At 41.4% G+C, this 27,957-nt stretch overlaps 2 protein-coding genes across 2 annotated transcripts in view; both read left to right on the top strand.

Annotated features, from left to right (window-relative positions):
- The first annotated feature begins 125 nt into the window (after positions 1-125).
- Positions 126-15,566, top strand: LOC128381582 (scavenger receptor cysteine-rich type 1 protein M160-like). Its single transcript, XM_053341618.1, has 12 exons — positions 126-168; positions 5,787-5,816; positions 7,193-7,477; positions 7,990-8,295; positions 8,439-8,720; positions 9,867-10,172; positions 10,267-10,569; positions 11,088-11,396; positions 11,638-11,919; positions 12,437-12,742; positions 12,935-13,216; positions 14,870-15,566. The coding sequence occupies exons 1-12, from the start codon at positions 126-128 to the stop codon at positions 15,247-15,249; spliced, it is 3,114 nt and encodes a 1,037-aa protein (XP_053197593.1). The 3' UTR covers positions 15,250-15,566.
- A 7,481-nt stretch (positions 15,567-23,047) lies between these two features.
- LOC128381796 (scavenger receptor cysteine-rich type 1 protein M130-like) overlaps positions 23,048-27,957 on the top strand; it is a 53,564-nt gene continuing 48,654 nt past the window's right edge. The window contains exons 1-4 of the mRNA XM_053341831.1: positions 23,048-23,197; positions 25,168-25,237; positions 26,899-27,126; positions 27,645-27,950. Of these exons, the coding sequence (XP_053197806.1) occupies positions 23,048-23,197; positions 25,168-25,237; positions 26,899-27,126; positions 27,645-27,950 (754 nt within the window). The remainder of the gene's footprint in view (positions 23,198-25,167; positions 25,238-26,898; positions 27,127-27,644; positions 27,951-27,957) is intronic.

Raw genomic sequence — 27,957 nt, 5'->3', positions numbered from 1 at the left:
GAGAAACAGCTCATCAGTTCATTTCCTGGCTAATGTGATAAAAAGAAGACATAGGGTCATGTGATCATCAGAGGAGAGCGATGAAGTCCGTCAGACGGACACAGAGACAGACGGTCTACCTGGTCATGGATCACCTGCTGATGGTGTTGCTGTTGCTGTGCAGCTCAGGTAGGACTCTGCTTTAATGATGGATGTGTGAAAGACTCAAAACCTCTTTGTAAAAATACTGAATTTAAGTCAAAAGTTGACTGAAGGAAAACTTTACCAGTAAAAAGTAGTGAAATATGTTCAGTTCAGTCCTGATAGTTTCACAGTTTAATAACTGATGTGTTCACATGGAAGCTGTAGTGGAGACACATTATATTTCCTGTGGACCATCTTGTTCCAGAAAAACTGACTTATGAACATTTAGAAGAAGAAAACTGAACAAATTCAGACAAACTGAAAAAAGAGCGACCGATTGAATTTGTCTATCAAACACACTCAACCAACAGATCATCAGTATATAAAGGCTGAACACAGCAGTACAGACAAAAGGTCTTTTATAGCTCAACTAGTCTACAGAGATCATCAGTCTGTGACAGAATATACAGCAGCGACACGATGAATCCTTCATGAGACAGAAAATCCCTCTCAACAGTTCGGCTTGCTGCTGCTGTAACAGCCGCGTACTTGTCTTTACTACTTGGAGTCAGAGAGGAGCAGATGGATCCACATGTAGAAAACTCTCAGTGAAAGCAGCCTGCAGGAAAACGTCTTTATTCCTGGAACATGCAGATAAAACCCAAAGGTTTGGGGTTGAGGGTTTAGTGTGTTAATGGAGAGTTTGGACGAGCAGAAAGCTGCAAGAACAAAATGAAATGTGATCAGGTTCTAGTGAAGAGGTTCACTAACATATTGAGTTAGAACAAAAACTAATATTACCAGAAAAACCCACATATGGGAGATTATTAGTGACAAAGTCAATGCTGTTAATAAAACCACAAATATTAACACTTGAGGAAAAACTCCATCCTGTACGTATTCTGCCATTGTGCCTCCGTCTCCTTGTCTCCATAGTAACAGACCTGTCCTTCAAAGGTATGATTTATAGACGCAGTTAGCATCAGAAATAATAAATTCAGGTTTGGTAAATCACAATGTGTGTGCTAAATAACATATTTACATTTTCTCCTCCCCGTATTTTACACACTGGAGTTGAAACGCCTCGTATTACATATTTAGTGCCACGGGGTTCTAGCTCCGAGGCAACTATTAATCTTCTCCATACTTATTCTTCTTCTTCCACCGTTTTTCGGCGCGTAACTCCTCCCACAGCTTTGAGAAAACCCCGACAATATATACATCAAAACGTGCGGCTCGATCGGGGGATGGGTGCTATGACTTTTGGTGTTGAAATTCCAAAGTTTCCCAAAGTTATTCCCAAAAAACCGGGAGATTTCTCCATTGGAAATGAATGGGAATTTTTTGAAAACCACCAAAAATTCACCTTTTTTCACCTTTTTTCAGAGTCACCTAGCTCTCTCATACGTGCACGTAGAAACATGATTCAAACTTTAAAACGGAGGAAAACTTGTCCTCTCTGGAAAAATACCAAACTGTTTTTACATAACATGTAAACTTTTCAAACTATGAGCAGTCAAACGAGGAGTGGAAATCACTTTTTCTTCAAAGTTAGAGTGGAAGCGGCAGTTAGCTAGAGTGAGAGAAGCAGTAAAAAATAACCATAATTTTTATTTTTAACTCGAGCTCACGGCTAAACCGTAAAAAGGAGACAAATAATTTTTGGTGAAAATGTAGACATAGGTGTTGGGATTCATAAAATGTGACATTGACAGGCGGGGTCTGCACAAAATTTAAACGGGGGGCCGAGACCGGCAGCAATACCTGTCTCTCTCCCGATAGACTAATGTAATCGTCTTTTTTCCAAAAGAATCTCACTCTGTGTTCACACTGAGCTTACTCGCTGATTTTAAGGAATATGTGAATAAAATAAACGTGGCTGAGCTGCTTCCTGTTACTGTCTTATCACAGTAAACGTTTGCTACCCTGTGGTTAGTGGTGAGACTGGCTGCACTGAAACATCTGAAACATTTACTAAAGTGTAACATGTGTTTAGTAGAATATAGTTTCATGTTTGTATGATGATCGTGATTAAATCATCTAGTATTTGCCTGAAATTCTACAACCAACATTTAATAGATTTACTTATGTTAAAAAAAATCAAATGGCTTCCTGTCTGCTATAAACTATTCTAGATCTAGACTAGATCTGGCCTGGTGCTGCAGGGTTAGATCTGGCCTGGTGCTGCAGGGTTAGATCTGGCCTGGTGCTGCACGGTTAGATCTGGCCTGGTGCAGCAGGGTTGGATCTGGCCTGGTGCAGCAGGGTTAGATCTGGCCTGGTGCAGCAGGGTTGGATCTGGCCTGGTGCAGCAGGGTTGGATCTGGCCTGGTGCAGCAGGGTTGGATCTGGACTGGTGCAGCAGGGTTAGATCTGGACTGGTGCAGCAGGGTTAGATCTGGACTGGTGCAGCAGGGTTAGATCTGGACTGGTGCAGCAGGGTTAGATCTGGCCTGGTGCTGCAGGGTTAGATCTGGACTGGTGCAGCAGGGTTAGATCTGGCCTGGTGCTGCAGGGTTAGATCTGGCCTGGTGCTGGAGGGTTAGATCTGGCCTGGTGCTGCAGGGTTAGATCTGACCTGGTGCAGCAGGGTTGGATCTGGCCTGGTGCAGCAGGGTTAGATCTAGCCTGGTGCAGCAGGGTTAGATCTGGCCTGGTGCAGCAGGGTTAGATCTGGCCTGGTGCTGCAGGGTTAGATCTGGCCTGGTGCTGCAGGGTTAGATCTGGCCTGGTGCTGCAGGGTTAGATCTGGCCTGGTGCAGCAGGGTTGGATTTGGCCTGGTGCTGCAGGGTTGGATTTGGCCTGGTGCAGCAGGGTTGGATTTGGCCTGGTGCACCAGGGTTAGATCTGGCCTGGTGCTGCAGGGTTAGATCTTGCCTGGTGCTGCAGGGTTAGATCTGGCCTGGTGCAGCAGGGTTAGATCTGGCCTGGTGCTGCAGGGTTAGATCTGGCCTGGTGCTGCAGGGTTAGATCTGGCCTGGTGCTGCAGGGTTAGATCTGGCCTGGTGAGGGCAGGGTTAGATCTGTTTCTGTTCTGGGTTCGAACCTGTCGGCCCGTTGGGACTCGTCTGTGTGGAGTTAATATGTTCTCCTTGTGGGTTCTCTCAGGGTTCTCCAGCTTCCTCCCACAGTCCACATGCAGGTTAGGTTAGTTGGAGACTCTAAATGTCCTGTAGGAGTGAACGGTTGTCTGTACTTCGCCTCTCACCCTTTGACGGCTGGGATTCAGCCTCCGTACGACCCTCTGTAGAATAAGAATGGATCAACTTGATTTACTGGTGGTGTTACTCTTGAATCAATCCTAATAAATGAAGTTGACTAAGTTGGACCAGCAGAAATCCTTAATGCTGAAAGAAAGCCGTTCAATCATGTGGAAATTCTTTACATGATTTTTTAAAGTTCACTCAAAGAGTTTTTCAGTGTGCTATTTCACTGAGATCACTGGATCATCAGTCAGAGAGGATGCTATGACATCACAGTCAGAGAGGATGCTATGACATCACAGTCAGAGAGGATGCTATGACATCACAGTCAGAGAGGATGCTATGACATCACAGCTACATAAACTCTGGCTGAATGGTCTTCCTTCTGCTCGTCACATCTTTTTGTGACAAACTTCAGCAAACTGCTTGTTTCTCCAGTTTTTATCTGAACCTGCATTAAAATCATTTAGCTTCTGTTCTTCTGTACAGACTGGAAGAGGAGGAGCTGCTCACTGCTCACAATCTGACATTTACTAAATGAACCGCCACTCAAAAGTCATCAACTTACATTTTAATGTATTCTTGTATTTAATTTACCAAAAGCAAAATAAGATAAGAATGATTTAGCTGATGCCTTTTAATGTGGGATAACAAACCTATTTATGTTGGTTTAAATTAAGTTCACAGCTGATGTGAAAAAGTAACTCCATTTAGCGTTAGCAGGTTAGCTGATTCAGACCAGAGCAAACCAACTATAGGTTTGAGAACATGATTACTTTAGATGTCTAGCTGACTACCTCTGTCTTCCAGAGTCTCCAGGTTTCTAAACCAGAGAGCAAACTGTAGCATATGGTTAAGTTAGTAGAATAATTTAATTTCTAGTAGGTAACTGTACTGTGAGAAGATTGTAGGGTTCTTATCAATGAGGGGGAATGATTAAACTGGTGCACAGAATTTAATGAAACTCAGGAGACGGAAGTTGTGCAAAAAAGGTACCATGTATTTTAGAGAAAAAACAAAACAAGTAAAACAAAACACAGAAATCAAAAAACAAATACTGGCCACATATGTTCTTTCAATCCAGATAAAGCTGTTACATTGACACTGTTGTGGATACTTTGAGTACCAGCACTTAATTCAGCTGATTCACTTGATTAGCAATAAGCCAACAAAACAACCTCCCTATGTCACTTAATACACTCACAGATTATTCCAGCCTCAACCCACAAACAAAAAAGAAAAAGGAACAAAAGAGTCCAAAAGTCTTATAGTCCGTCGCAAAATGGGATGAGTTAAGAGTGTGTGTGTGTGAGTGTGTATATAGGTGTACGTGTCTACATGAATTAAGGGGTCACAGGGAGGACTATGGCTGGTGTCCCGCCACACCAGCAGCAGCAGCAGATGCAGATCAGTGTTTTTTCATTCAGCTAGCTCGCTATCCATAGGATCCGGTTCAGGCAAAAAACCTGGCCTATATAAATACAGGCTTATTTTAATACACATACATGTAGCTCATGCAATAGAGAAACAATTAATTAATCAATAAATTCAATAGTCATTAACCCTGGGTTATTAAAAGTGCACATTATCTAGATAACAAGAATTAACACTAACAGCTCATAGTAAAACTACAAAACAATACTTCCAGGTTGCAGCGTTAGCGTCAAATGATACATACATACATACATACATACATACATACAAACAATGTCCAAATGCACAATCAGAGCAGAGCATAGTCACAACAGATTAAACAGGTAACTCACCAATTCCAAAAGCTCAACTGCCTTTCAAGCGTTACCGCAGACTCGACAACCCATGGCCACACATCTACAACCATTATTGGCATGGCATTATAAAAAGTTGTGAAGTGATATGGTCAAAAGCATTAAAAGAGACAGTGGATCAAAGTAGTTACCCGTACACAGCAGTTCAACTTGCATCTGCACACACCAAACATTGTGATCAGCTGGTCCAATCAGCTGGTATTAATCAGCTGGGTCAATCAGCTGATTGGTACCAATGCAGCTGTTGCGACCTATGTCATGTCCTGCATCTGCTCTGATTGGCTTACAAGCAATTACAAATCCTGACAGGTAAAAGAGCCTGTTTAGAAATAAATTACAATTCAATTATACAATTTGAAACTGGGACCTGGGTTACAAAACACTTTAGTCTGACTTGGTTTTTAGCTCCGTCTTCTAGTTACTGAAAACTGAACATGTTACTTTCACATATACATTATAACAGTCTGTGGCATATTTGGTAAAACAGATGTAAAAGTCATATTGAGGTCCAGTTTGCAGGTCAGTGGTAAACTGGTCAAATGACTCCTGAGTGAGTTCAATAATGAGTGTTTTCACTGAGATGAGCTCTGAGCTGCTGGAAAGCCTCACAGTGTTTGTTCAGTTCACAGCTCTGCACCAATATAAATATTAACTGTGTGATTTTCTCTCCAGGACTCCAGGCTGAAGATGATCACCAACCAGGTAAAAACAGAGACTGTATCTCATGTGGTCTGGGAACACCTCTGATCCTCCAGGAGGAGCTGGAGGACGTTACTCACACCTCCATCAGTGGTGGACACTCAGTCTATTTGGGTTTATGACCAAATACCCTCAAAACTAACAACTCATAGAATATGCTAATGTTAGCATTGGAAAGTGAAAATCCAGATTTGGTACAGTCATCACAGTTTTATGTGTGTGTCTATAGTATCTATAAAATGTAATTATTATTATTATTATTATTATTATTATTAATATTATGGGATTGTTTACAGGAAGTACTGGACATGAACTCTACTTATTGTTCCATTGTGGAACAGGCACACTGCCTGCCTTTGAAGGAGTTCATTAATCAGTCATTCAGGGACTCTGAGTGCAGATTTAACACCAGAAGGATCATCAGCAGTAACCATCTGGGCCAGTTGAGGAATGGACCTGGATCTGGTGACGAGGCTATGAAAATACCAGGCTAGCTTAGCTAGTAGTAAAAAATGCAACTGTATAACATTATTTTTTAAATATATTTTTTCATTTTTTTACAATTAAGATAAATAAATAACCTCCAGTTTCAGAACTTGTGTCAGGAAACAAAAAGTCTCAATAAAGACATCTTGAGAGTAATCGCTGCTAAAGTGCAGAAAAGCAGAATTTTATTCATATTTTTTAATTGACCAAAATATAGAATATTAAAAAAAACAATCCTTGAGGCACATGAGGGATATTATTCTGTATGTTATACAGTTGGTTTGACATCATTCACTCAAATGGTTGAAGCATAATAGGTTTGTATTTTGAATGTTGAAAATTAAACTAACTTAATGTCTCTATGAAAGGAAGGGCACTGAGGAAGTTGTGTGTAGTGTGTAGTTGTGTCTAGTTCTCTATGAAAGGAAGGGCACTGAGGAAGCGCTCTGCCCCAAACGTCTGTGCCGTAATAAAGTGACATTAAATGATCAGAGTCCGTTTATATTGTCTGATAAATTAATATTGTCTCACGAATTTACACATTAACAGAGTCGGCAATTTTCTGCCTGTTGTACACAGAGTGTTAATGCAGATCAAATGTTCAAGTCTCTGTAACAGCATTTGATGATCTATAGTGTTGAAGGCAGCACTAAGATCTAACAGGACAGGAACAGAGAGAAGTTCATTGTCTGATGGAGTTAAAAGGTCATTAGTAACGTTTACTAATGCAGTCTCTGTGCTATGATGAGCTCTAAATCCAGACTGAAAATCCTCAAATAAACTATTGTATCTAACCACAAAGTTAATTTAGCAGGAAATTAGACAATGCACTAATTACTTTATAATGAAACTCACTTTATTCTTTTACTGATGACTCTCTTGTTTCTGTTCAGAGCCTGTCAGGTTGGTGGGAGGAGCCAGTCGCTGTGCAGGTACACTGGAGGTGAATAATAGAGAGTGGAGACCATTGAGATACTCTGACTGGACCCTGAAGGAAGCAGCTATAATCTGTAGATATTTGGACTGTGGCTCTGCTGTTTCAACAGAAAGCAGATATGAAGACTCAAACAGATCTGTATGGAGGATCAGATCTGACTGTGTTCATTCTGGATCTGCACTGAGGGAATGTGTATCATCATCAGATTTCTCTTCCTCCATCCTGGAGATCACCTGCTCAGGTAAGTCCATCAGTGACATCATCTCTGACAGTAATATTTTCCTTCCTCTGTCACAGTGATAGTTGGTGGTTTCCATTGGACTGAACTGTAAACTTATCCAGGACGACAGCATCCTAAAGGGTAGAGAAGTTAGCTTGTTCCTGGAGGCTCATTGATTCAAACTGAGACAATCTGCACCTTTAAGGATATTCACACTACAAGAGAAAGCAGCAGTAGTAGCAGTTTACAGTTACAATATACTGTATGTATATGGTATTTAATCATTTGTATGAACTGCTCTCTCTCTCTTGCTGCTCTCTGTCAGCTCAGTGTCAGAACCATGATCAGATGTACTGACTTCACACTAGGGATCAGTTTCATTAGGATTTTATCAATACTACTACTCTTATCAATACCACTTTTTGATCTGGTTCTTCATTAATACTCTTCTCAATATCAATAAAAAAGCTTTATTGGTATGAATGTTGCAGTTAAATATTCCCAAAACTAATGATGGTCCTCTCTCTCTCCAGACTCTGTCAGGCTGGTGAATGGGACTAGTCTGTGTTCAGGCAGACTGGAGGTGAAGTCTGAGCAGTCGTGGTCCTCAGTGTGTGAAGCTGACTTTGACCAGCAGGATGCAGAGGTGGTCTGTAGGGAGCTTGGCTGTGGGACTCCTTCAGTCCTCCAGGGGGTGCTCTATGGAGAAGTGGAGGCTCCAATGTGGACCAAAGAGTTCCAGTGTGGAGGCAATGAGTCTGCTCTCCTGGACTGTAGAAGATCAGACTCAGCTAGAAGAACCTGCTCACCTGGTAAAGCTGTTGGACTCACCTGCTCAGGTAGAAGAGGAGCTGCAGCTTTGATTTGTCTTCATTTCTGTTCTAATGAAACTCACTTTATTCTTTTACTGATGACTCTCTTGTTTCTGTTCTAATGAAACTCACTTTATTCTTTTACTGATGACTCTCTTGTTTCTGTTCAGAGCCTGTCAGGTTGGTGGGAGGAGCCAGTCGCTGTGCAGGTACACTGGAGGTGAAACAGGGAGAGTGGAGACCATTGAGAGACTCTGACTTGACCCTGAAGGAAGCAGATGTAATATGTAGATATTTGGACTGTGGCTCTGCTGTTTCAACAAGAAGCAGAAATGAAGACTCAGACAGATCTGTATGGAGGGTCAGATTTAATTGTCTTCAGTCTGGATCTGCACTGAGGGACTGTGTATCATCACGTTCCTCTTCCTCCATCGTGGAGATCACCTGCTCAGGTAAGTCCATCAGTGACATCATCTCTGACAGTAATATTTTCCTTCCTCTGTCACAGTGATAGTTGGTGGTTTCCATTGGACTGAACTGTAAACTTATCCAGGACGACAGCATCCTAAAGGGTAGAGAAGTTAGCTTGTTCCTGGAGGCTCATTGATTCAAACTGAGACAATCTGCACCTTTAAGGATATTCACACTACAAGAGAAAGCAGCAGTAGTAGCAGTTTACAGTTACAATATACTGTATGTATATGGTATATAATCATTTGTATGAACACAGTGTAAACAGAGCAGTTTGCTGCTCTCTGTCAGCTCAGTGTCAGAACCATGATCAGATGTACTGACTTCACACTAGGGATCAGTTTCATTAGGATTTCATCAATACTACTACTCTTATCAATACCACTTATTGATCTGGTTCTTCATCAATACTCTTATCAATATCAATAAAAAAGCTTTATTCGTATGAATGTTGCAGTTAAATATTCCTGTTCTGTCCTTGATGCATAGATTGACAGACAGCTAAACACCTCACTCCAAACACGACTCTGTTGCATCTTTAACAGGTTTATTGTCAGAAGTGGAGGGTGAAACTAAAAAGGAAAACACACAATACAATCAAAAAATGTACGTTACATCTCTAAAAATATGAAAATAAGCAAAATGAAATATTACCTACACTTGCATGAATTTACAAATAAAAAGCCACTTATACTTTCCAAATTGTCACGTGTTACAATAGCTCAACAGTAAAATAACATGGCTACTGAAAGCTGTATGCTAAATGCTAAGTGCAAAATAAAACATGTCTAACGACCAAACAATGATTAATTTGACACAGGAGTGATAAGATGCAAGTAAATGCATATGAATACTAATATAACAACCATACATACCAACGATGCAACCTCAAACAGATGTAAACAAGAATGCTAGCACATGCTCTGCCACATGTCTTTTCTCTGCCATGTCACACATGATGAATAAAGTTTTCCCTTACAAATTAACAAACACTACCAAAAAGCGTCAGTAGGTGGCACTGTTGTACCCTTTGAATCTACACACAATGAAATAAAATAGATTAAATGCTTTTTTACAACTAAAACAGAACAATTCCCAAAACTAATGATGGTCCTCTCTCTCTCCAGACTTTGTCAGGCTGGTGAATGGGACTAGACTGTGTTCAGGCAGACTGGAGGTGAAGTCTGAGCAGTCGTGGTCCTCAGTGTGTGAAGCTGACTTTGACCAGCAGGATGCAGAGGTGGTCTGTAGGGAGCTTGGCTGTGGGGCTCCTTCAGTCCTCCTGGGGGCGCTCTATGGAGAAGTGGAGGCTCCAATGTGGACCAAAGAGTTCCAGTGTGGAGGCAATGAGTCTGCTCTCCTGGACTGTAGAAGATCAGACTCAGCTAGAAGAACCTGCTCACCTGGTAAAGCTGTTGGACTCACCTGCTCAGGTAGAAGAGGAGCTGCAGCTTTGATTTGTCTTCATTTCTGTTCTAATGAAACTCACTTTATTCTTTTACTGATGACTCTCTTGTTTCTGTTCAGAGCCTGTCAGGTTGGTGGGAGGAGCCAGTCGCTGTGCAGGTACAATGGAGGTGAAACAGGGAGAGTGGAGACCAGTGAGTTACTCTTTCTGGACACTGGGTAACTCTTACTGGACCCTGAAGGATGCAGATGTAATATGTAGATATTTGGACTGTGGCTCTGCTGTTTCAACAGAAAGCAGAGAAGACTCAGACAGATCTGTATGGGAGATCAGTTCTGACTGTGTTCAGTCTGGATCTGATCTGAGGGACTGTGTATCGTCATCACTTTTCTTTTTCTCCATCCAGGAGATCACCTGCTCAGGTAAGTCCATCAGAGACATCATCTCTGACAGTAATATTTTCCTTCCTCTGTCACAGTGATAGTTGGTGGTTTCCATTGGACTGAACTGTAAACTTATCCAGGACGACAGCATCCTAAAGGGTAGAGAAGTTAGCTTGTTCCTGGAGGCTCATTGATTCAAACTGAGACAATCTGCACCTTTAAGGATATTCACACTACAAGAGAAAGCAGCAGTAGTAGCAGTTTACAGTTACAATATACTGTATGTATATGGTATTTAATCATTTGTATGAACACAGTGTAAACAGAGCAGTTTGCTGCTCTCTGTCAGCTCAGTGTCAGAACCATGATCAGATGTACTGACTTCACACTAGGGATCAGTTTCATTAGGATTTTATCAATACTACTACTCTTATCAATACCACTTTTTGATCTGGTTCTTCATTAATATTCTTCTCAATATCAATAAAAAAGCTTTATTGGTATGAATGTTGCAGTTAAATATTCCAAAAACTAATGATGGTCCTCTCTCTCTCCAGACTCTGTCAGGCTGGTGAATGGGACTAGTCTGTGTTCAGGCAGACTGGAGGTGAAGTCTGAGCAGTCGTGGTCCTCAGTGTGTGAAGCTGACTTTGACCAGCAGGATGCAGAGGTGGTCTGTAGGGAGCTTGGCTGTGGGGCTCCTTCAGTCCTCCAGGGGGCGCTCTATGGAGAAGTGGAGGCTCCAATGTGGACCAAAGAGTTCCAGTGTGGAGGCAATGAGTCTGCTCTCCTGGACTGTAGAAGATCAGACTCAGCTAGAAGAACCTGCTCACCTGGTAAAGCTGTTGGACTCACCTGCTCACGAGGTAGAAGAGGAGCTGCAGCTTTGATTTGTCTTCATTTCTGTTCTAATGAAACTCACTTTATTCTTTTACTGATGACTCTCTTGTTTCTGTTCTAATGAAACTCACTTTATTCTTTTACTGATGACTCTCTTGTTTCTGTTCTAATGAAACTCACTTTATTCTTTTACTGATGACTCTCTTGTTTCTGTTCTAATGGAACTCACTTTATTCTTTTACTGATGACTCTCTTGTTTCTGTTCAGAGCCTGTCAGGTTGGTGGGAGGAGCCAGTCGCTGTGCAGGTACACTGGAGGTGAAACAGGGAGAGTGGAGACCAGTGAGTTACTCTGACTGGACCCTGAAGGAAGCAGCTATAATCTGTAGATATTTGGACTGTGGCTCTGCTGTTTCAACAGAAAGCAGAGAAGACTCAGACAGATCTGTATGGGAGATCAGCTATGACTGTCTTCAGTCTGGATCTGCACTGAGGGACTGTGTATCATCATCAGATTTCTCTTCCTACATCGTAGAGCTCACCTGTTCAGGTAAGTCCATCAGTGACATCATCTCTGACAGTAATATTTTCCTTCCTCTGTCACAGTGATAGTTGGTGGTTTCCATTGGACTGAACTGTAAACTTATCCAGGACGACAGCATCCTAAAGGGTAGAGAAGTTAGCTTGTTCCTGGAGGCTCATTGATTCAAACTGAGACAATCTGCACCTTTAAGGATATTCACACTACAAGAGAAGGCAGCAGTAGTAGCAGTTTACAGTTACAATATACTGTATGTATATGGTATTTAATCATTTGTATGAACACAGTGTAAACAGAGCAGGTTGCTGCTCTCTGTCAGCTCAGTGTCAGAAACATGATCAGATGTACTGACTTCACACTAGGGATCAGTTTCATTAGGATTTTATCAATACTACTACTCTTATCAATACCACTTTTTGATCTGGTTCTTCATTAATACTCTTCTCAATACCAATAAAAAAGCTTTATTGGTATGAATGTTGCAGTTAAATATTCCCAAAACTATGATGGTCCTCTCTCTCTCCAGACTCTGTCAGGCTGGTGGATGGGACTAGTCTGTGTTCAGGCAGACTGGAGGTGAAGTCTGAGCAGTCGTGGTCCTCAGTGTGTGAAGCTGACTTTGACCAGCAGGATGCAGAGGTGGTCTGTAGGGAGCTTGGCTGTGGGGCTCCTTCAGGCCTCCAGGGGGCGCTCTATGGAGAAGTGGAGGCTCCAATGTGGACCAAAGAGTTCCAGTGTGGAGGCCATGAGTCTGCTCTCCTGGACTGTAGAAGATCAGACTCAGCTAGAAGAACCTGCTCACCTGGTAAAGCTGTTGGACTCACCTGCTCAGGTAGAAGAGGAGCTGCAGCTTTGATTTGTCTTCATTTCTGTTCTAATGAACCTCACTTTATTCTTTTACTGATGACTCTCTTGTTTCTGTTCTAATGAAACTCACTTTATTCTTTTACTGATGACTCTCTTGTTTCTGTTCTAATGAAACTCACTTTATTCTTTTACTGATGACTCTCTTGTTTCTGTTCAGAGCCTGTCAGGTTGGTGGGAGGAGCCAGTCGCTGTGCAGGTAGACTGGAGGTGAAACAGGGAGAGTGGAGACCAGTAGAGCATTATGACTGGACCCTGAAGGAAGCAGATGTAATATGTAGATATTTGGACTGTGGCTCTGCTGTTTCAACAAGAAGCAGAAATGAAGACTCATACACATCTGTATGGTGGATCAGATCTGACTGTCTTCATTCTGGATCTGAGCTGAGGGAATGTGTATCATCAGATTCTTCTTCCTCCATCGTGGAGGTCACCTGCTCAGGTAAGTCCATCAGTGACATCATCTCTGACAGTAATATTTTCCTTCCTCTGTCACAGTTATAGTTGGTGGTTTCCATTGGACTGAACTGTAAACTTATCCAGGACGACAGCATCCTAAAGGGTAGAGAAGTTAGCTTGTTCCTGGAGGCTCATTGATTCAAACTGAGACAATCTGCACCTTTAAGGATATTCACACTACAAGAGAAAGCAGCAGTAGTAGCAGTTTCCAGTTACAATATACTGTATGTATATGGTATTTAATCATTTGTATGAACACAGTGTAAACAGAGCAGTTTGCTGCTCTCTGTCAGCTCAGTGTCAGAACCATGATCAGATGTACTGACTTCACACTAGGGATCAGTTTCATTAGGATTTTATCAATACTACTACTCTTATCAATACCTCTTATTGATCTGGTTCTTCATCAATACTCTAATCAGCTCTTTATCATTATAGTACAAGTATTACTATATTAAAATTATAGTTAATGAAAGTCATGAATCCACAACAGGACGACAGCATCCTAAAGGGTAGAGAAGTTAATTAAGGAGTAATTGTTTATAATAATGTAAAGCTGTTGGACTCACCTGCTCAGGTAGAAGAGGAGCTGCAGCTTTAAGGATATTCACACTAGGGATCAGTTTCATTAGGATTTCATCAATACTACTACTCTTATCAATACCACTTATTGATCTGGTTCTTCATCAATACTTTTAAAATGATAGTTAATGAAAGTCATGAATCCAGAACAGGACGATAATGTATTTATATTTTAGAGTTAAAAATACAGAGTTTGCTGACATCAACAACAATGTTTACAACAGTGTCACAATATGAACTCAATAATATCTCCATGGAAACAAGCAGAACCCAAAACCAGGTTTACCATCCAATAATCTCACTCCTTGTTTTCTTCAAGTACTGATAAAAGAACTGAGCTTAGAAATACCTCAGGTTTTTAAGTGTTTAATACTGGTTCCAGTTCAGAAGCAGGTTTCAGGGGGCATCCCTACCTCAGACCAGTGTTAATAATTACAGTTCAATCAGGAAAGACCAGAGAATGAAGTAAAAGTAATTGTTTATGATACAGATGATATTCATGAGTAGGTATATTCAAAGCCACTCGGTGTTTGGACTCTGCAGGGAGAGTTTTAGAATCAAAGGACGTCTGTCCCGAGCAGCAGTAAGATAGTTCCCCCCATGGAGTTCAGACAGTGGTGGAGGCTGATGACTTCAATCAGTTAATCTCAGGCCAAATCACAAGAATCATGTTGAGGCACTTTTCACATGGAGCAGGACTAGACTGTATTCTTTGATTCATTTGATCATGAGCAAGCACTTGGGTATGAATGTGCTCTGTCTCTTTATTAGTTGTCACTTGACATGTTCTGTCTCAAAAGAAACTAACTGTGCGCTAAAACATAAAAAACAAAGGGGGTAACTTCCAAAAGAACATGTTGAAATTAATGTAAGACAAAATATATGCAAATAAACAAAGTCATCTTAACTTTCACATACTCTGCAGTTATTTAAATTTGTTTTACCTCCCAAAATGCAGGTAAATGTCTGGTGTAGTTGTCCCCATTTAGTGGGATTTAACGTGAACCTTTTTAACCATGTTACACTTCAGCCAATCATCTCTGTGTATTTACAGACCTGCTGCTTCAGCCAATCATCTCTGTGTCTCCTACCATGGACGGGGTCTCCGGGGCCCAGCAGCAGGGGTTTCAGGTGCTCCGGGGCTCCAGCTTCACCATCAGCTGCTCCATCCAGCCTCAGTACCCAGGAGGCTCCTTCCAGCTCACCTTCACCTCCTCCAACACAGCATACAACTACACCCAGCCAGCTGTCAGTCACTCTGCTGACTTCCTGTTTCCTGCTGCAGACCCCGCCCACCAAGGAAGCTACAGCTGTGTTTATGGCGTCTATGTTTTTTCTCATAACTTCTCCTCTGAGAGCCGTCTGCTCTCTCTCACTGTCACAGGTAAGCTGAAGCAGAGTGTGAAGCTCAGTCCAACTGAGACGTCACACTGACTTTGTTTCCATGTTTGATAAAAAGTCATGAGGCAGCCGGAGCGACCCAGCGACCTACAGAGAGCTGAGTCACAATCTGATGAAGGAGCTGTAAACTGTTTCCTTCCCGGCTTCTTTAACATTATTCAACCATAACAACTGTGTTGTAGTGGAAAGTAAAAGTGAAGCCAGATAAGCACTATAATGATAATAAACAGGGTTTACATGATGAACTCAGAGCTTCACCAGGATCACATCTGATTTAACTGCATGTAAAGATGTTGACTGTTAACAATCAGTTGAATCATTTTAAGCAGACAGGAGCTTTAAGGAGAGAATCAGCAGACTTTCATTCATTCTTTCAAAGCAGCTTTGAACACATGAGTGTTTTTGTTGAACATCATCAGCATACAGAGAGGATCAGATGAACTTATTCTCTAAGAGCTGAATCAACAAGCTGCTTAAGACTTCACTGATTTTAGGAGATTTAACGTCAGTTTCTGTTTGATGGGAGCTGTTGTCCTCATGATGTCATGTGATCTAATGTGATGACTGAATGTGTCTCATCAGATCCAGATAAGAAACCTTACAGACCATTTTTCATCATCACACTGGTCGTCCTGCTGGTCGTCCTGCCGTTGGTCGTAGCTGCCGTCTATTTCATCCTGAAGGTACTGAACCTGTTTTATTAACTTAACTTTATTTTGGTGACATTTTATGAACCACTGAAATGTGCACTACAAAATTGTAATGTTAAAAATATTAGTAGTTGTTAGTGATTAGTATTATTATTGACTAGAAGTAGAATACTACTAAACATTACCTGACATGCTGACATCAGGAAAGATTAAACTCTTAAACTTTAGGAGTTGAGATATGAGTGAATGATGAACACTTACTCAGTCTACACCACTAGAACAGAAGGATTTCTGCAGTTTATTATTTTATGGTAAACTTCACATAATGCTGATCTTTTAAAGATGGTCTACATGACATTACTATTCTCAGAAAGTCTTAGTTCATATTCAGGACATTATGATAGTCCCATTAACACAATCAGCTGTTTACTGTCACACTAGCAGTAGCATCTCTAAACATGTTGTGAACTGAAGAGAGGAGTGATGTAGATCTGTGTTGTCATGTCTCTCCAGGCCAGCAGGGGGCAGAGGTCAGACCCACCGGAGAACACTGAGCTGGATTATTATAATCCCAGTGTTTCCAGAGCTGAAGGAGAGCCGGCTGAAGAGGAAGGAGCTCAGGGAGCAGAGTAGGACCTCTGAGGACAAACACAAACCCTCTGAAGAAGAAAATCATCACCAGCACCAACGCTCCAAAACAGGAAGTAGTGAGACCTTTATTAAGACCACTAGAAGAAGAGCAGAGAGGAGATCTGATTGGATGATTTATGAGTTTATATTTTTTATTCTATACACCACTTATTCAGCTCAAATGTGTTATTGCTATTTTCAGTATATTTGTTTTTTGAGTCAAGTGAAATTAAATGTTTTATGTTAGTTTTGCTGTTTTATCAGATGTGTTTCTGCTGAATGTTCACTCATCCATCATTTACTGTTTTCAGAGCTTCATCATTGAATGTTTCGCTTGTTTATTGAGAGAAAACCCAAATCAGAGAAACTCCACTGATACCGATGGCTTCTCACACACACACACACACACACACACAAACACACACACACACACACACACACACACACACACACAAACACACACACACACACACACACACACACACACGGTGCTGCTGACGCTCGGTTGTTGTTGAGGCACAGACACCGGAGGCCTGTACTACGAAGCTGGATTAACCTATCCAGGATCTCTCTCCGTTACCTGGGTTGACTTAACCAGATCTTCGCAGTCCAGGATAAGCGGTACTACGAAGCTGGTTATCAACTCGGTAAATCAACCCAGGGTTTTCCAATCTGGATCCCTGCGCGTTCACATAAAGGGGAGGTGTTTGCAGCGTCTGACCAATCACAAACATGGAGAAACCCTGCAGAGCTACTTTACCCTTTACCATGGAGGAGCAGACAATTATTCTTCATAAATATGAAGAATTCAATCACATCATCCAGGCCAAAAGCAACACTGATGATGCAGCAGCAAAAACCAGGAAGGAATGCTGGCAGAAAATTGCAGACTCTGTTAATGTGTAAATTCACGAGATCATACAATATTAATTTATCAGACAATATAAACGGACACTGATCACACAATGCCACTTTATTACGGCACAGACGTTTGGGGCAGATCGCTTCCTCAGTGCCCTTCCTTTCATAAGAGACATTAAGTTAGTTTAATATTCAACATTCAAAATATAAACCTATTATGCGCTTCAACCATTTGAGTGAATGATTTCAAACCAACTGTATAACATACAGAATAATATCCCTCATGTGCCTCAAGGCTTATTTTACAAATATATCTTTTCGTCAATTTTTTTACAATTACAATAAATAAATACAGTTATTATGCTCCCTGACCCTTTGATCTCAGGATGTCAAACCTACAGAATAATATCCCCCACGTGCCTCAATGATTATTTTTTAAATATATATTTTGGCCAATTAAAAAATTGCATCTATCCCTAAAAGCTCATTCTCTCCTAAGCGCTCCTCTCACGATCCGCGCACCAATGTTGACAGCCAGGATCTTTTAAGAATGGGCAGGTCATTTTCTAAGAGAGCTGATTGGTCAGGAGGTGGTGCTTTTGTACTCATTGATCTCTTATCCAGAACATAACCTGCTCTGGAGCAGGTTAGTCGTTCAGCATAAGTTACCATGGTGATTTACCCCGGTAAGAAGTGAACCAGCTTCGTAGTACGGAAAACCCAGGGTTAACCCTGAAGTTACCTCGATAAGAGAAAATCCAGCTTCGTAGTACAGGCCTCAGGAAGCTTAAGATGGTCAAACACTGTCACAATAAAATGTTCTGGACATTATTAACTTACTGAAACTAAATGTTGGTATTTTTTTTGTCACCTTTGTTTGTGTCTCTGCAGACTGTTCAGTTAGCTAAGAAGTGCTAATGCTACGCTAGTAAATAGAGAAGAGATGACCCTTTTTATTTGATTGTTAAAGTAGAGAAGACTGACCTATCTATCTATCTATCTATCTATCTATCCATCTATCTATCCATCTATCCATCTATCTATCTATGCTCTCTCAAAAAATACCAAGTAGTTTTTAGATAACGTAAACTTTTCAAACGAGGAGTAGAAGCGGCAGTTAGCTTGAGTGAGAGAACCAGTAAAAAAATAACCTTGTTTTTTATTTTTAACTCGAGCTCACGGCCAAACCGTAAAAAGGAGACAAATAATTTTTGGTCAAAATGTAGACATAGGTGTTGGGATTCATAAAATGTGACGTTGACAGGCGGGGTCTGCACAAAATTTAAACGGGGGGGGGGGGGTGAGACCAGCAGCAGTACCTGTCTCACTCCCCATTGACTCTTATGTAATCGTCTTTGTTTTAAAAAGAATCTCACTCTGTGTTCACACTGAGCTTACTCGATCATTTTAAGGAATATCTAAATAAAATAAACTCTGTCAGAATCTGCCGGCTTCTGTGTCTCTCACGGTGTTTTCGGTTTTTGGACAGGAGTTACGGTTTTCTCACAGTTTGCAATTGTTCGGGACCTTGTCAGAAGCCAAATCCTGGGGCATTTTGAGCATTGTTTCCAAGCAGATTCTCAAATCGCCGTAGCAACCGTAGGGTCTTAGCTGCCCTAAGCAACCGTAGAGCCTTAGCTGCCCTTAGCAACCGTAGAGCCTTAGCTGCCCTTAGCAACCGTAGAGCCTTAGCTGCCCTTAGCAACCGCAGGGCCTTAGCTGCCCTTAGTAACCATAGGGCCTTAACTGCCCTTAGCAACCATAGGGCCTTAGCTGCCCTTAGCAACCGCAGGGCCTTAGCTGCCCTTTGCAACCGCAGGGCCTTAGCTGCCCTTAGCAACCGTAGGGCCTTAGCTGCCCTTAGTAACCATAGGGCCTTAGAAAGCGTTGGGCCTTAGCTGCCCTTAATAACCGCAGGGCCTTAGCTGCCCTTAGCAACCGTAGGGCCTTAGCAACCTGTCGCTGGGCAGAAACTGAGCTACCTTTTTGTGATTGGCTAATTGACTCCAGGAAGGGTCAGTGCAGGACAGACTGAGGATTCGTTATGTACATGTTGCTTTTAATCAAGTGTGTACTCATCTTTGCAACCCTATATTAAGTTGATTCATTTATGTATTTGACAGATATTGATGGCATATCTATTGATGTTTCTATTGAATGAAAGTTTAATACATTTTAATGGAATTGCTTTAGAAATTAAAAATGTTAGTGTTCAGAAGGCTGTGTAATGTATGACAGTAAGTTGGTATCATATATGTAAAGTGTCTGACACACATTCACAGTAAATGGTCTCACAGGGTTTTTTCTTTCTTTTCATTTTGGTAATGAGAGAACTACATAACTAAATAATGTCAAGGATTTATTTTCTACATTTTCCAAAATAATCTCATGTTTAAGCGATTTCAGTATTTCTACATTTATTTATTTATATTTTTCTGTGTGAACTGTGGTAAATTTTCATTTCAGTTTTAATCTGAAGTAGCAGAGCAAAAGAAAATGCTGATTATCAGCAAGCTCGAACTGAGAACGGGAAGAGGTTCAAAAAAGAGGAAAGAAGTGAGGAAACAGAAGGGCGTTTGTGGTTTGTCAGCTTCCTGTTTTCAATCACAAACACTTTTAGTTTTTAATAATAACAACTCAAAACTTACTAAAGCACAAACAATTGTTTGAAATTGAACTAAATGAAGTTATGAGGTTTGTCTCTGAAAGAAAGCATCTAAGGTTACAGAGAACATATGTTACCATGGCAACATGTTTATGGTTCTGTTACTTCCTGTCACTCTGTCAAACTGCTTACCAGAGTAAAATCTTGCTCACGTGTGATAAAAAGAGGAAACAGATCATGTTATCATCAGAGGAGAGCGATAGAGTCCGTCAGACAGACACAGAGACAGACGGTCTACCTGGTCATGGATCACCTGCTGATGGTGTTGCTGTTGCTGTGCAGCTCAGGTAGGACTCTGCTTTAATGATGGATGTGTGAAAGACTCAAAACCTCTTTGTAAAAATACTGAATTTAAGTCAAAAGTTGACTGAAGGAAAACTTTACCAGTAAAAAGTAGTGAAATATGTTCAGTTCAGTCCTGATAGTTTCACAGTTTAATAACTGATGTGTTCACATGGAAGCTGGAGTGGAGACACATTATATTTCCTGTGGACCATCTTGTTCCAGAAAAACTGACTTATGAACATTTAGAAGAAGAAAACTGAACAAATTCAGAGTCATACGTAGCTACACGGCAGCCACATAAACCACACTGACTCTGACGGCTTCAACTTTCTCATTTAACAGCATGTGAAGGGCATTGATGTAGTGATCCATGCAAATAATCTGCAGACACATCAGGTGGTTAACAGTTTAAATGCTACTCTTGGGCTTAAGAGCAAAAGGCAGGTGGGTGAAGGATGCAAATGTTTTTGACCTCTTTTATTCCTGTCAACAACGGCAGGCAGCTTTTCAGAAAACATCCTGATGTGCAAAGAAACATGGGAATTATTAATGAATCCATTCATTAAAATCATCTCAAAAAGCATCTCCTGTGGAAAAATGACTAGCAGGTGGACGAGGAACAGGTGAGACAAGGACAGACTGGGAGGACAGTGAGGACTGATACAGGAGAGGGGTGGAGGGGGGTGGGCTGGAAGGAGAGGTGGGAAGTAACAAAGGATTTGTTCTTGTACTATTTATTCTTCGGATGACTTTTGACTTTACCTCCCAACATTTAAACACAAATATTACTTTCTACTTATGAGGAGAGATTAACGTGATGCTCGGCAGTGGACGATCTGGAGGCAGAAACAAGAACGGTTTCATTTATTTAATTTTTATGAGTCACATTTGAAACAGAGTTCAGTGACTGCTATTCACTGCATGATCCAGCAAAACATGAAACTCATTGAATGTCTTTGTCTTTTCTTGAGGATTATTTTCACTATTTTCATTTCATTATTTTCTAAATAACAGAGTGCCTCATCCTGCAGTATACAAAACATGTTTCTGCTTTCTTTGTTCAGGGAAAATAAACTTTATAGTTCATGTTATATTGACTCTATTTGTGATATTTTAATTCACTTACATTTTAATGCGTTCTTGTATTTAGTTTCTAAACCAGAGAGCAAACACTTTAGTCTGACTTGGTTTTTTCTAGTTACTGAAAACTGAACATGTTACTTTCACATATACATTATAACAGTCTGTGGCATATTTGGTAAAACAGATGTAAAAGTCATATTGAGGTCCAGTTTGTAGGTCAGTGGTAAACTGGTCAAATGACTCCTGAGTGAGTTCAATAATGAGTGTTTTCACTGAGATGAGCTCTGAGCTGCTGGAAAGCCTCACAGTGTTTGTTCAGTTCACAGCTCTGCACCAATATAAATATTAATTGTGTGATTTTCTCTCCAGGACTCCAGGCTGAAGATGATCACCAACCAGGTAAAAACAGAGACTGTATCTCATGTGGTCTGGGAACACCTCTGATCCTCCAGGAGGAGCTGGAGGACGTTACTCACACCTCCATCAGTGGTGGACACTCAGTCTATTTGGGTTTATGACCAAATACTCTCAAAAATAACAACTCATAGAATATGCTAATGTTAGCATTGGAAAGTGAAAATCCAGATTTGGTACAGTCATCACAGTTATGATATGCTGAAGAGGAGTGCCTCGGAGCGATCGGGAAGGAGGTGCTATGACTTTTGGTGTTTAAATTGCAATTTTCCCAAAGATATTCCCAAAAAATGGGGACATTCTCCATTGTAAATGAATGGGAATTTTTTTTTAAACCCACAAAATTCACATTTTTTCACCTTTTTTCAGGGTCACCTAGCTCTCTAGTAACTGCAGGTAGAAATGTCATTCAAACTTTAAAACTTGAAAAGTTGTGCTCTGTCGAAAAATACCAAACAGTTTTTAGATAGCATGTAAACTTTTCAAACGAGGAGTGGAAGCAATAGCTGTCTCACTCCCCATTGACTCTAATGTAATCATCTTTTTTTTTCTCAAAAGAATTTCCCTCTGTGTTCACACTGAGCTTACTCGCTCATTTTAATAAATATCTGAATAAAATAAACACTGTCAGAATCTGCCGGCTTCTGTGTCTCTCACGGTGTTTTCGGTTTTTGGACAGGAGTTACGGTTTTCTCACAGTTTGCAATTGTTCGGGTCCTTGTCAAAAGCCAAATTGTGGGGGCATTTTGAACATTTCCAAGAATATCCTCAAATTGCCGTACCAACCGCAGGGCCTTAGCTGCCCTTAGCAACCGCAGGGCCTTAGCTGCCCTTAGCAACCATAGGGCCTTAGCTTCCCTTAGCAACCGTGGGGCCTTAGCTGCCCTTAGCAACCATAGGGCCTTAGCTGCCCTTAGCAACCGTAGGGCCTTAGCTGCCCTTAGCAACCGCAGGGCCTTAGCTGCCCTAAGCAACCGCAGGGCCTTAGCTGCCCTTAGCAACTGTGGGCCTTAGCTGCACTTAGTAACCGTAGGGTCTTAGCTGCCCTTAGCAACCTGTCGCTGGGCAGAAACTGAGCTACTTTTTTGTTGGCTAATAATACTGTTGGAAATAAATTGTGTACTCCTGCCGGCAGCAGCCATGTGGCACTCAACATTACCCTGGAATTTATTAGTTATTATTATTATTATGATTGGATTGTTTACAGGAAGTACTGGACATGAACTCTACTTATTGTACCATTATGGAACAGGCACACTGCCTGCCTTTGAAGGAGTTCATTAATCAGACATTCAGGGACTCTGAGTGCAGATTTAACACCAGAAGGATCATCAGCAGTAACCATCTGGACCAGTTGAGGAATGGACCTGGATCTGGTGATGAGGCTATGAAAGTACCAGGCTAGCTTAGTTAGCCGCTGGCCAGCTAAAAACAACAACCACAGACAGCCCGAGTCCACAGAGGCAAGACAGACATATCAACAGAAGTAAAAACACTGCAAAGACCTAAGAAATGATTATGGACTACAGGAAATCACACAGATCACTTTCTTGTTTCTGTTCTAATGAAACTCACTTCATCCTTTTACTGATGACTCTCTTGTTTCTGTTCTAATGAAACTCACGTTATCCTTTTACTGATGACTCTCTTGTTTCTGTTCTAATGAAACTCACTTTATTCTTTTACTGATGACTCTCTTGTTTCTGTTCTAATGAAACTCACTTTATTCTTTTACTGATGACTCTCTTGTTTCTGTTCAGAGACTGTCAGGTTGGTGGGAGGAGCCAGTCGCTGTGCAGGTACACTGGAGGTGAAGCATGGAGAGTGGAGACCAGTGAGTGACTCTGTCTGGACCCTGAGTAACTCTGTCTGGACCCTGAAGGAAACAAATTTCATGTGTAGATATCTGGACTGTGGCTCTGCTCTTTTAACAAGAAGCAGATATGAGGTCCAAAAGATACCTGTATGGAGGCTCCGATCAGACTGTGTTCGGTCTGGATCTGACCTGATGGACTGTGTATCATCAGATTCTTCTAATCATGTTCTGGAGCTCATCTGCTCAGGTAAGTCCATCAGTGACATCATCTCTGACAGTAATACTTCCCTTCCTCTATCACAGTGATAGTTGGTGGTTTCCATTGGACTGAACTGTAAACTTATCCAGGACGACAGCATCCTAAAGGGTAGAGAAGTTAGCTTGTTCCTGGAGGCTCATTGATTCAAACTGAGACAATCTGCACCTTTAAAGATATTCTCACTAGGGATCAGTTTCATTAGGATTTCATCAATACTACTACTCTTTTCAATACCACTTATTAGTCATTCATTGTGAACACTTATCAGTTCCTTTTCATCATGATAATATTGTCACTTCATTCAAAATTTAGTTTAACGAAAAGCATGAGTCTGAAATGGGATTACAATATGTGCTCTCTCTTTCAGTGCTCTTTCAGTTCTTCCTTTCAATTTCCAATTCTTTTTGTATTAATGTTGTAGTTAAATATTCCCCAAAATAATGATTGCCATGTGATAAATATATGTGCAATATATTTACTTCCATATCCATCGATGATCTATTTTATTTGTTATTCATTACCTGCACCTGTTCTGTTAAATAGTGTAATACTTTTATTCTCGTTTTTCTACCTGTGTTGTCATCTGTAATGGACTGTCAGTTGCAGCACTCACATTTTTGTTGCATAGGTTACTATTAAATGACAATAAAGGCTATCTTATCTTAACTCTCCCCAGACTCTGTCAGGCTGGTGAATGGGACTAGTCTGTGTTCAGGCAGACTGGAGGTGAAGTCTGAGCAGTCGTGGTCCTCAGTGTGTGAAGCTGACTTTGACCAGCAGGATGCAGAGGTGGTCTGTAGGGAGCTTGGCTGTAGGGCTCCTTCAGTCCTCCAGGGGGCGCTCTATGGAGAAGTGGAGGCTCCAATGTGGACCAAAGAGTTCCAGTGTGGAGGCCATGAGTCTGCTCTCCTGGACTGTAGAAGATCAGACTCAGCTAGAAGAACCTGCTCACCTGGTAAAGCTGTTGGACTCACCTGCTCAGGTAGAAGAGGAGCTGCAGCTTTGATTTGTCTTCATTTCTGTTCTAATGAAACTCACTTTATTCTTTTACTGATGACTCTCTTGTTTCTGTTCAGAGCCTGTCAGGTTGGTGGGAGGAGCCAGTCGCTGTGCAGGTAGACTGGAGGTGAAACTGGGAGAGTGGAGACCAGTGAGTTACTCTGACTGGTCCCTGAAGGAAGCAGATGTAATATGTAGATATTTGGACTGTGGCTCTGCTGTTTCAACCAGAAGCCGAAGGTTAGACTCATACAAATCTGTATGGAGGATCAGCTCTTACTGTCTTCAGTCTGGATCTGAGGTGAGGGACTGTGTATCACCAGATTCCTCTTACTTCATTGTGAAGATCACCTGCTCAGGTAAGTCCATCAGTCACATCATCTCTGACAGTAATATTTCCCTTCCTCTGTCACAGTGATAGTTGGTGGTTTCCATTGGACTGAACTGTAAACTTATCCAGGACGACAGCATCCTAAAGGGTAGAGAGGTTAGCTTGTTCCTGGAGGCTCATTGATTCAAACTGAGACAATCTGCACCTTTAAGGATATTCACACTACAAGAGAAAGCAGCAGTCGTAGCAGTTTCCAGTTACAATATACTGTATGTATATGGTATTTAATCATTTGTATGAACACAGTGTAAACAGAGCAGTTTGCTGCTCTCTGTCAGCTCAGTGTCAGAACCATGATCAGATGTACTGACTTCACACTAGGGATCAGTTTCATTAGGATTTTATCAATACTACTACTCTTATCAATACCTCTTATTGATCTGGTTTGTTTATCAATACTCTTATCGGCTCTTTATCATTATAGTAATATTATTACTATATTAAAATGATAGTTAATGAAAGTCATGAATCCACAACAGGACTATAATGTATTTATATTTTAGAGTTAAAAATACAGAGTTTGCTGACATCAACAACAATGTTTACAACAGTGTCACAATATGAACTCAATAATATCACCATGGAAACAAGCAGAACCCAAAACCAGGTTTTACCATCCAATAATCTCACTCCTTGTTTTCTTCAAGTACTGATAAAAGAACTGAGCTTAGAAATACCTCAGGTTTGTAAGTGTTTCATACTGGTTCCAGTTCAGAAGCAGGTTTCAGGGGGCATCCCTACCTCAGACCAGTGTTAATAATTACAGTTCTCTGTAGTCTGAGCTGAGGTCTGATAGCATGAGCTGCTACTGCTGAAAGCAATAATCTGACAGAGGAAAACAGGAGGAGTCTAATTCAGATTAGCTGTAGCTTCATCCATTATTCTACTGTGAACAGAGTTATGAGGGGCGTGACTACCTAATAACAGAGAGACTCCTCCTTTTAAACTTCTACATCTTCATTTTTCCTGCTCCTAAACATTTCTGTCCACCACAGTGTCATTCTTCATCCTACCACAAGAAATAACATATTTTCTGTAGATAAAGACTTGAGTCAGGGTATGAATGTGCTCTCTCTCTTCATCAGCTGTTACTTTCAAATTCAGAAAAAGTTTTATTGATATGAATGTTGTAGTTAAATATTCCCCAAACTAATGATGGTCCTCTCTCTCTCCAGGCTCTGTCAGGCTGGTGGATGGGACTAGTCTGTGTTCAGGCAGACTGGAGGTGAAGTCTGAGCAGTCGTGGTCCTCAGTGTGTGAAGCTGACTTTGACCAGCAGGATGCAGAGGTGGTCTGTAGGGAGCTTGGCTGTGGGGCTCCTTCAGTACTCCAGGGGGCGCTCTATGGAGAAATGGAGGCTCCAATGTGGACCAAAGAGTTCCAGTGTGGAGGTCATGAGTCTGCTCTCCTGGACTGTAGAAGATCAGACTCAGCTAGAAGAACCTGCTCACCTGGTAAAGCTGTTGGACTCACCTGCTCAGGTAGAAGAGGAGCTGCAGCTTTGATTTGTCTAAATTTCTGTTCTAATGAAACTCACTTTATTCTTTTACTGATGACTCTCTTGTTTCTGTTCAGAGCCTGTCAGGTTGGTGGGAGGAGCCAGTCGCTGTGCAGGTAGACTGGAGGTGAAACATGGAGAGTGGAGACCAGTGAGATACTCTGACTGGACTCTGAAGGAAGCAGCTATAATATGTAGATATTTGGACTGTGGCTCTGCTGTTTCAACCAGAAGCAGAAATGAAACCTCAGGCAGATCTGTATGGAAGATCAAACCTTACTGTGTTGAGTCTGGATCTGCACTGATGGACTGTGTATCATCACATTCCTCTTCCTACATCGTGGAGCTCACCTGCTCAGGTAAGTCCATCAGTGACATCATCTCTGACAGTAATATTCTCCTTCCTCTGTCACAGTGATAGTTGGTGGTTTCCATTGGACTGAACTGTAAACTTATCCAGGACGACAGCATCCTAAAGGGTAGAGAAGTTAGCTTGTTCCTGGAGGCTCATTGATTCAAACTGAGACAATCTGCACCTTTAAGGATATTCACACTACAAGAGAAAGCAGCAGTAGTAGCAGTTTACAGTTACAATATACTGTATGTATATGGTATTTAATCATTTGTATGAACACAGTGTAAACAGAGCAGTTAGCTGCTCTCTGTCAGCTCAGTGTCAGAACCATGATCAGATGTACTGACTTCACACTAGGGATCAGTTTCATTAGGATTTTATCAATACTACTACTCTTATCAATACCACTTATTGATCTGGTTCTTCATCAATACTATTCTCAATACCAATAAAAAAGCTTTATTGGTATGAATGTTGTAGTTAAATATTCCCAAAACTAATGCTGGTCCTCTCTCTCTCCAGACTCTGTCAGGCTGGTGAATGGGACTAGTCTGTGTTCTGGCAGACTGGAGGTGAAGTCTGAGCAGTCGTGGTCCTCAGTGTGTGAAGCTGACTTTGACCAGCAGGATGCAGATGTGGTCTGTAGGGAGCTTGGCTGTGGGGCTCCTTCAGTCCTCCAGGGGGCGCTCTATGGAGAAGTGGAGGCTCCAATGTGGACCAAAGAGTTCCAGTGTGGAGGCAATGAGTCTGCTCTCCTGGACTGTAGAAGATCAGACTCAGCTAGAAGAACCTGCTCACCTGGTAAAGCTGTTGGACTCACCTGCTCAGGTAGAAG

Source organism: Scomber japonicus, chromosome 20 (genome assembly GCF_027409825.1).
Source record: "Scomber japonicus isolate fScoJap1 chromosome 20, fScoJap1.pri, whole genome shotgun sequence".
Taxonomy (NCBI): Eukaryota; Metazoa; Chordata; class Actinopteri; order Scombriformes; family Scombridae; genus Scomber; species Scomber japonicus.
Note: the sequence above shows the minus strand (reverse complement) of the source record. Positions and strands in the feature narration are given on the sequence as shown.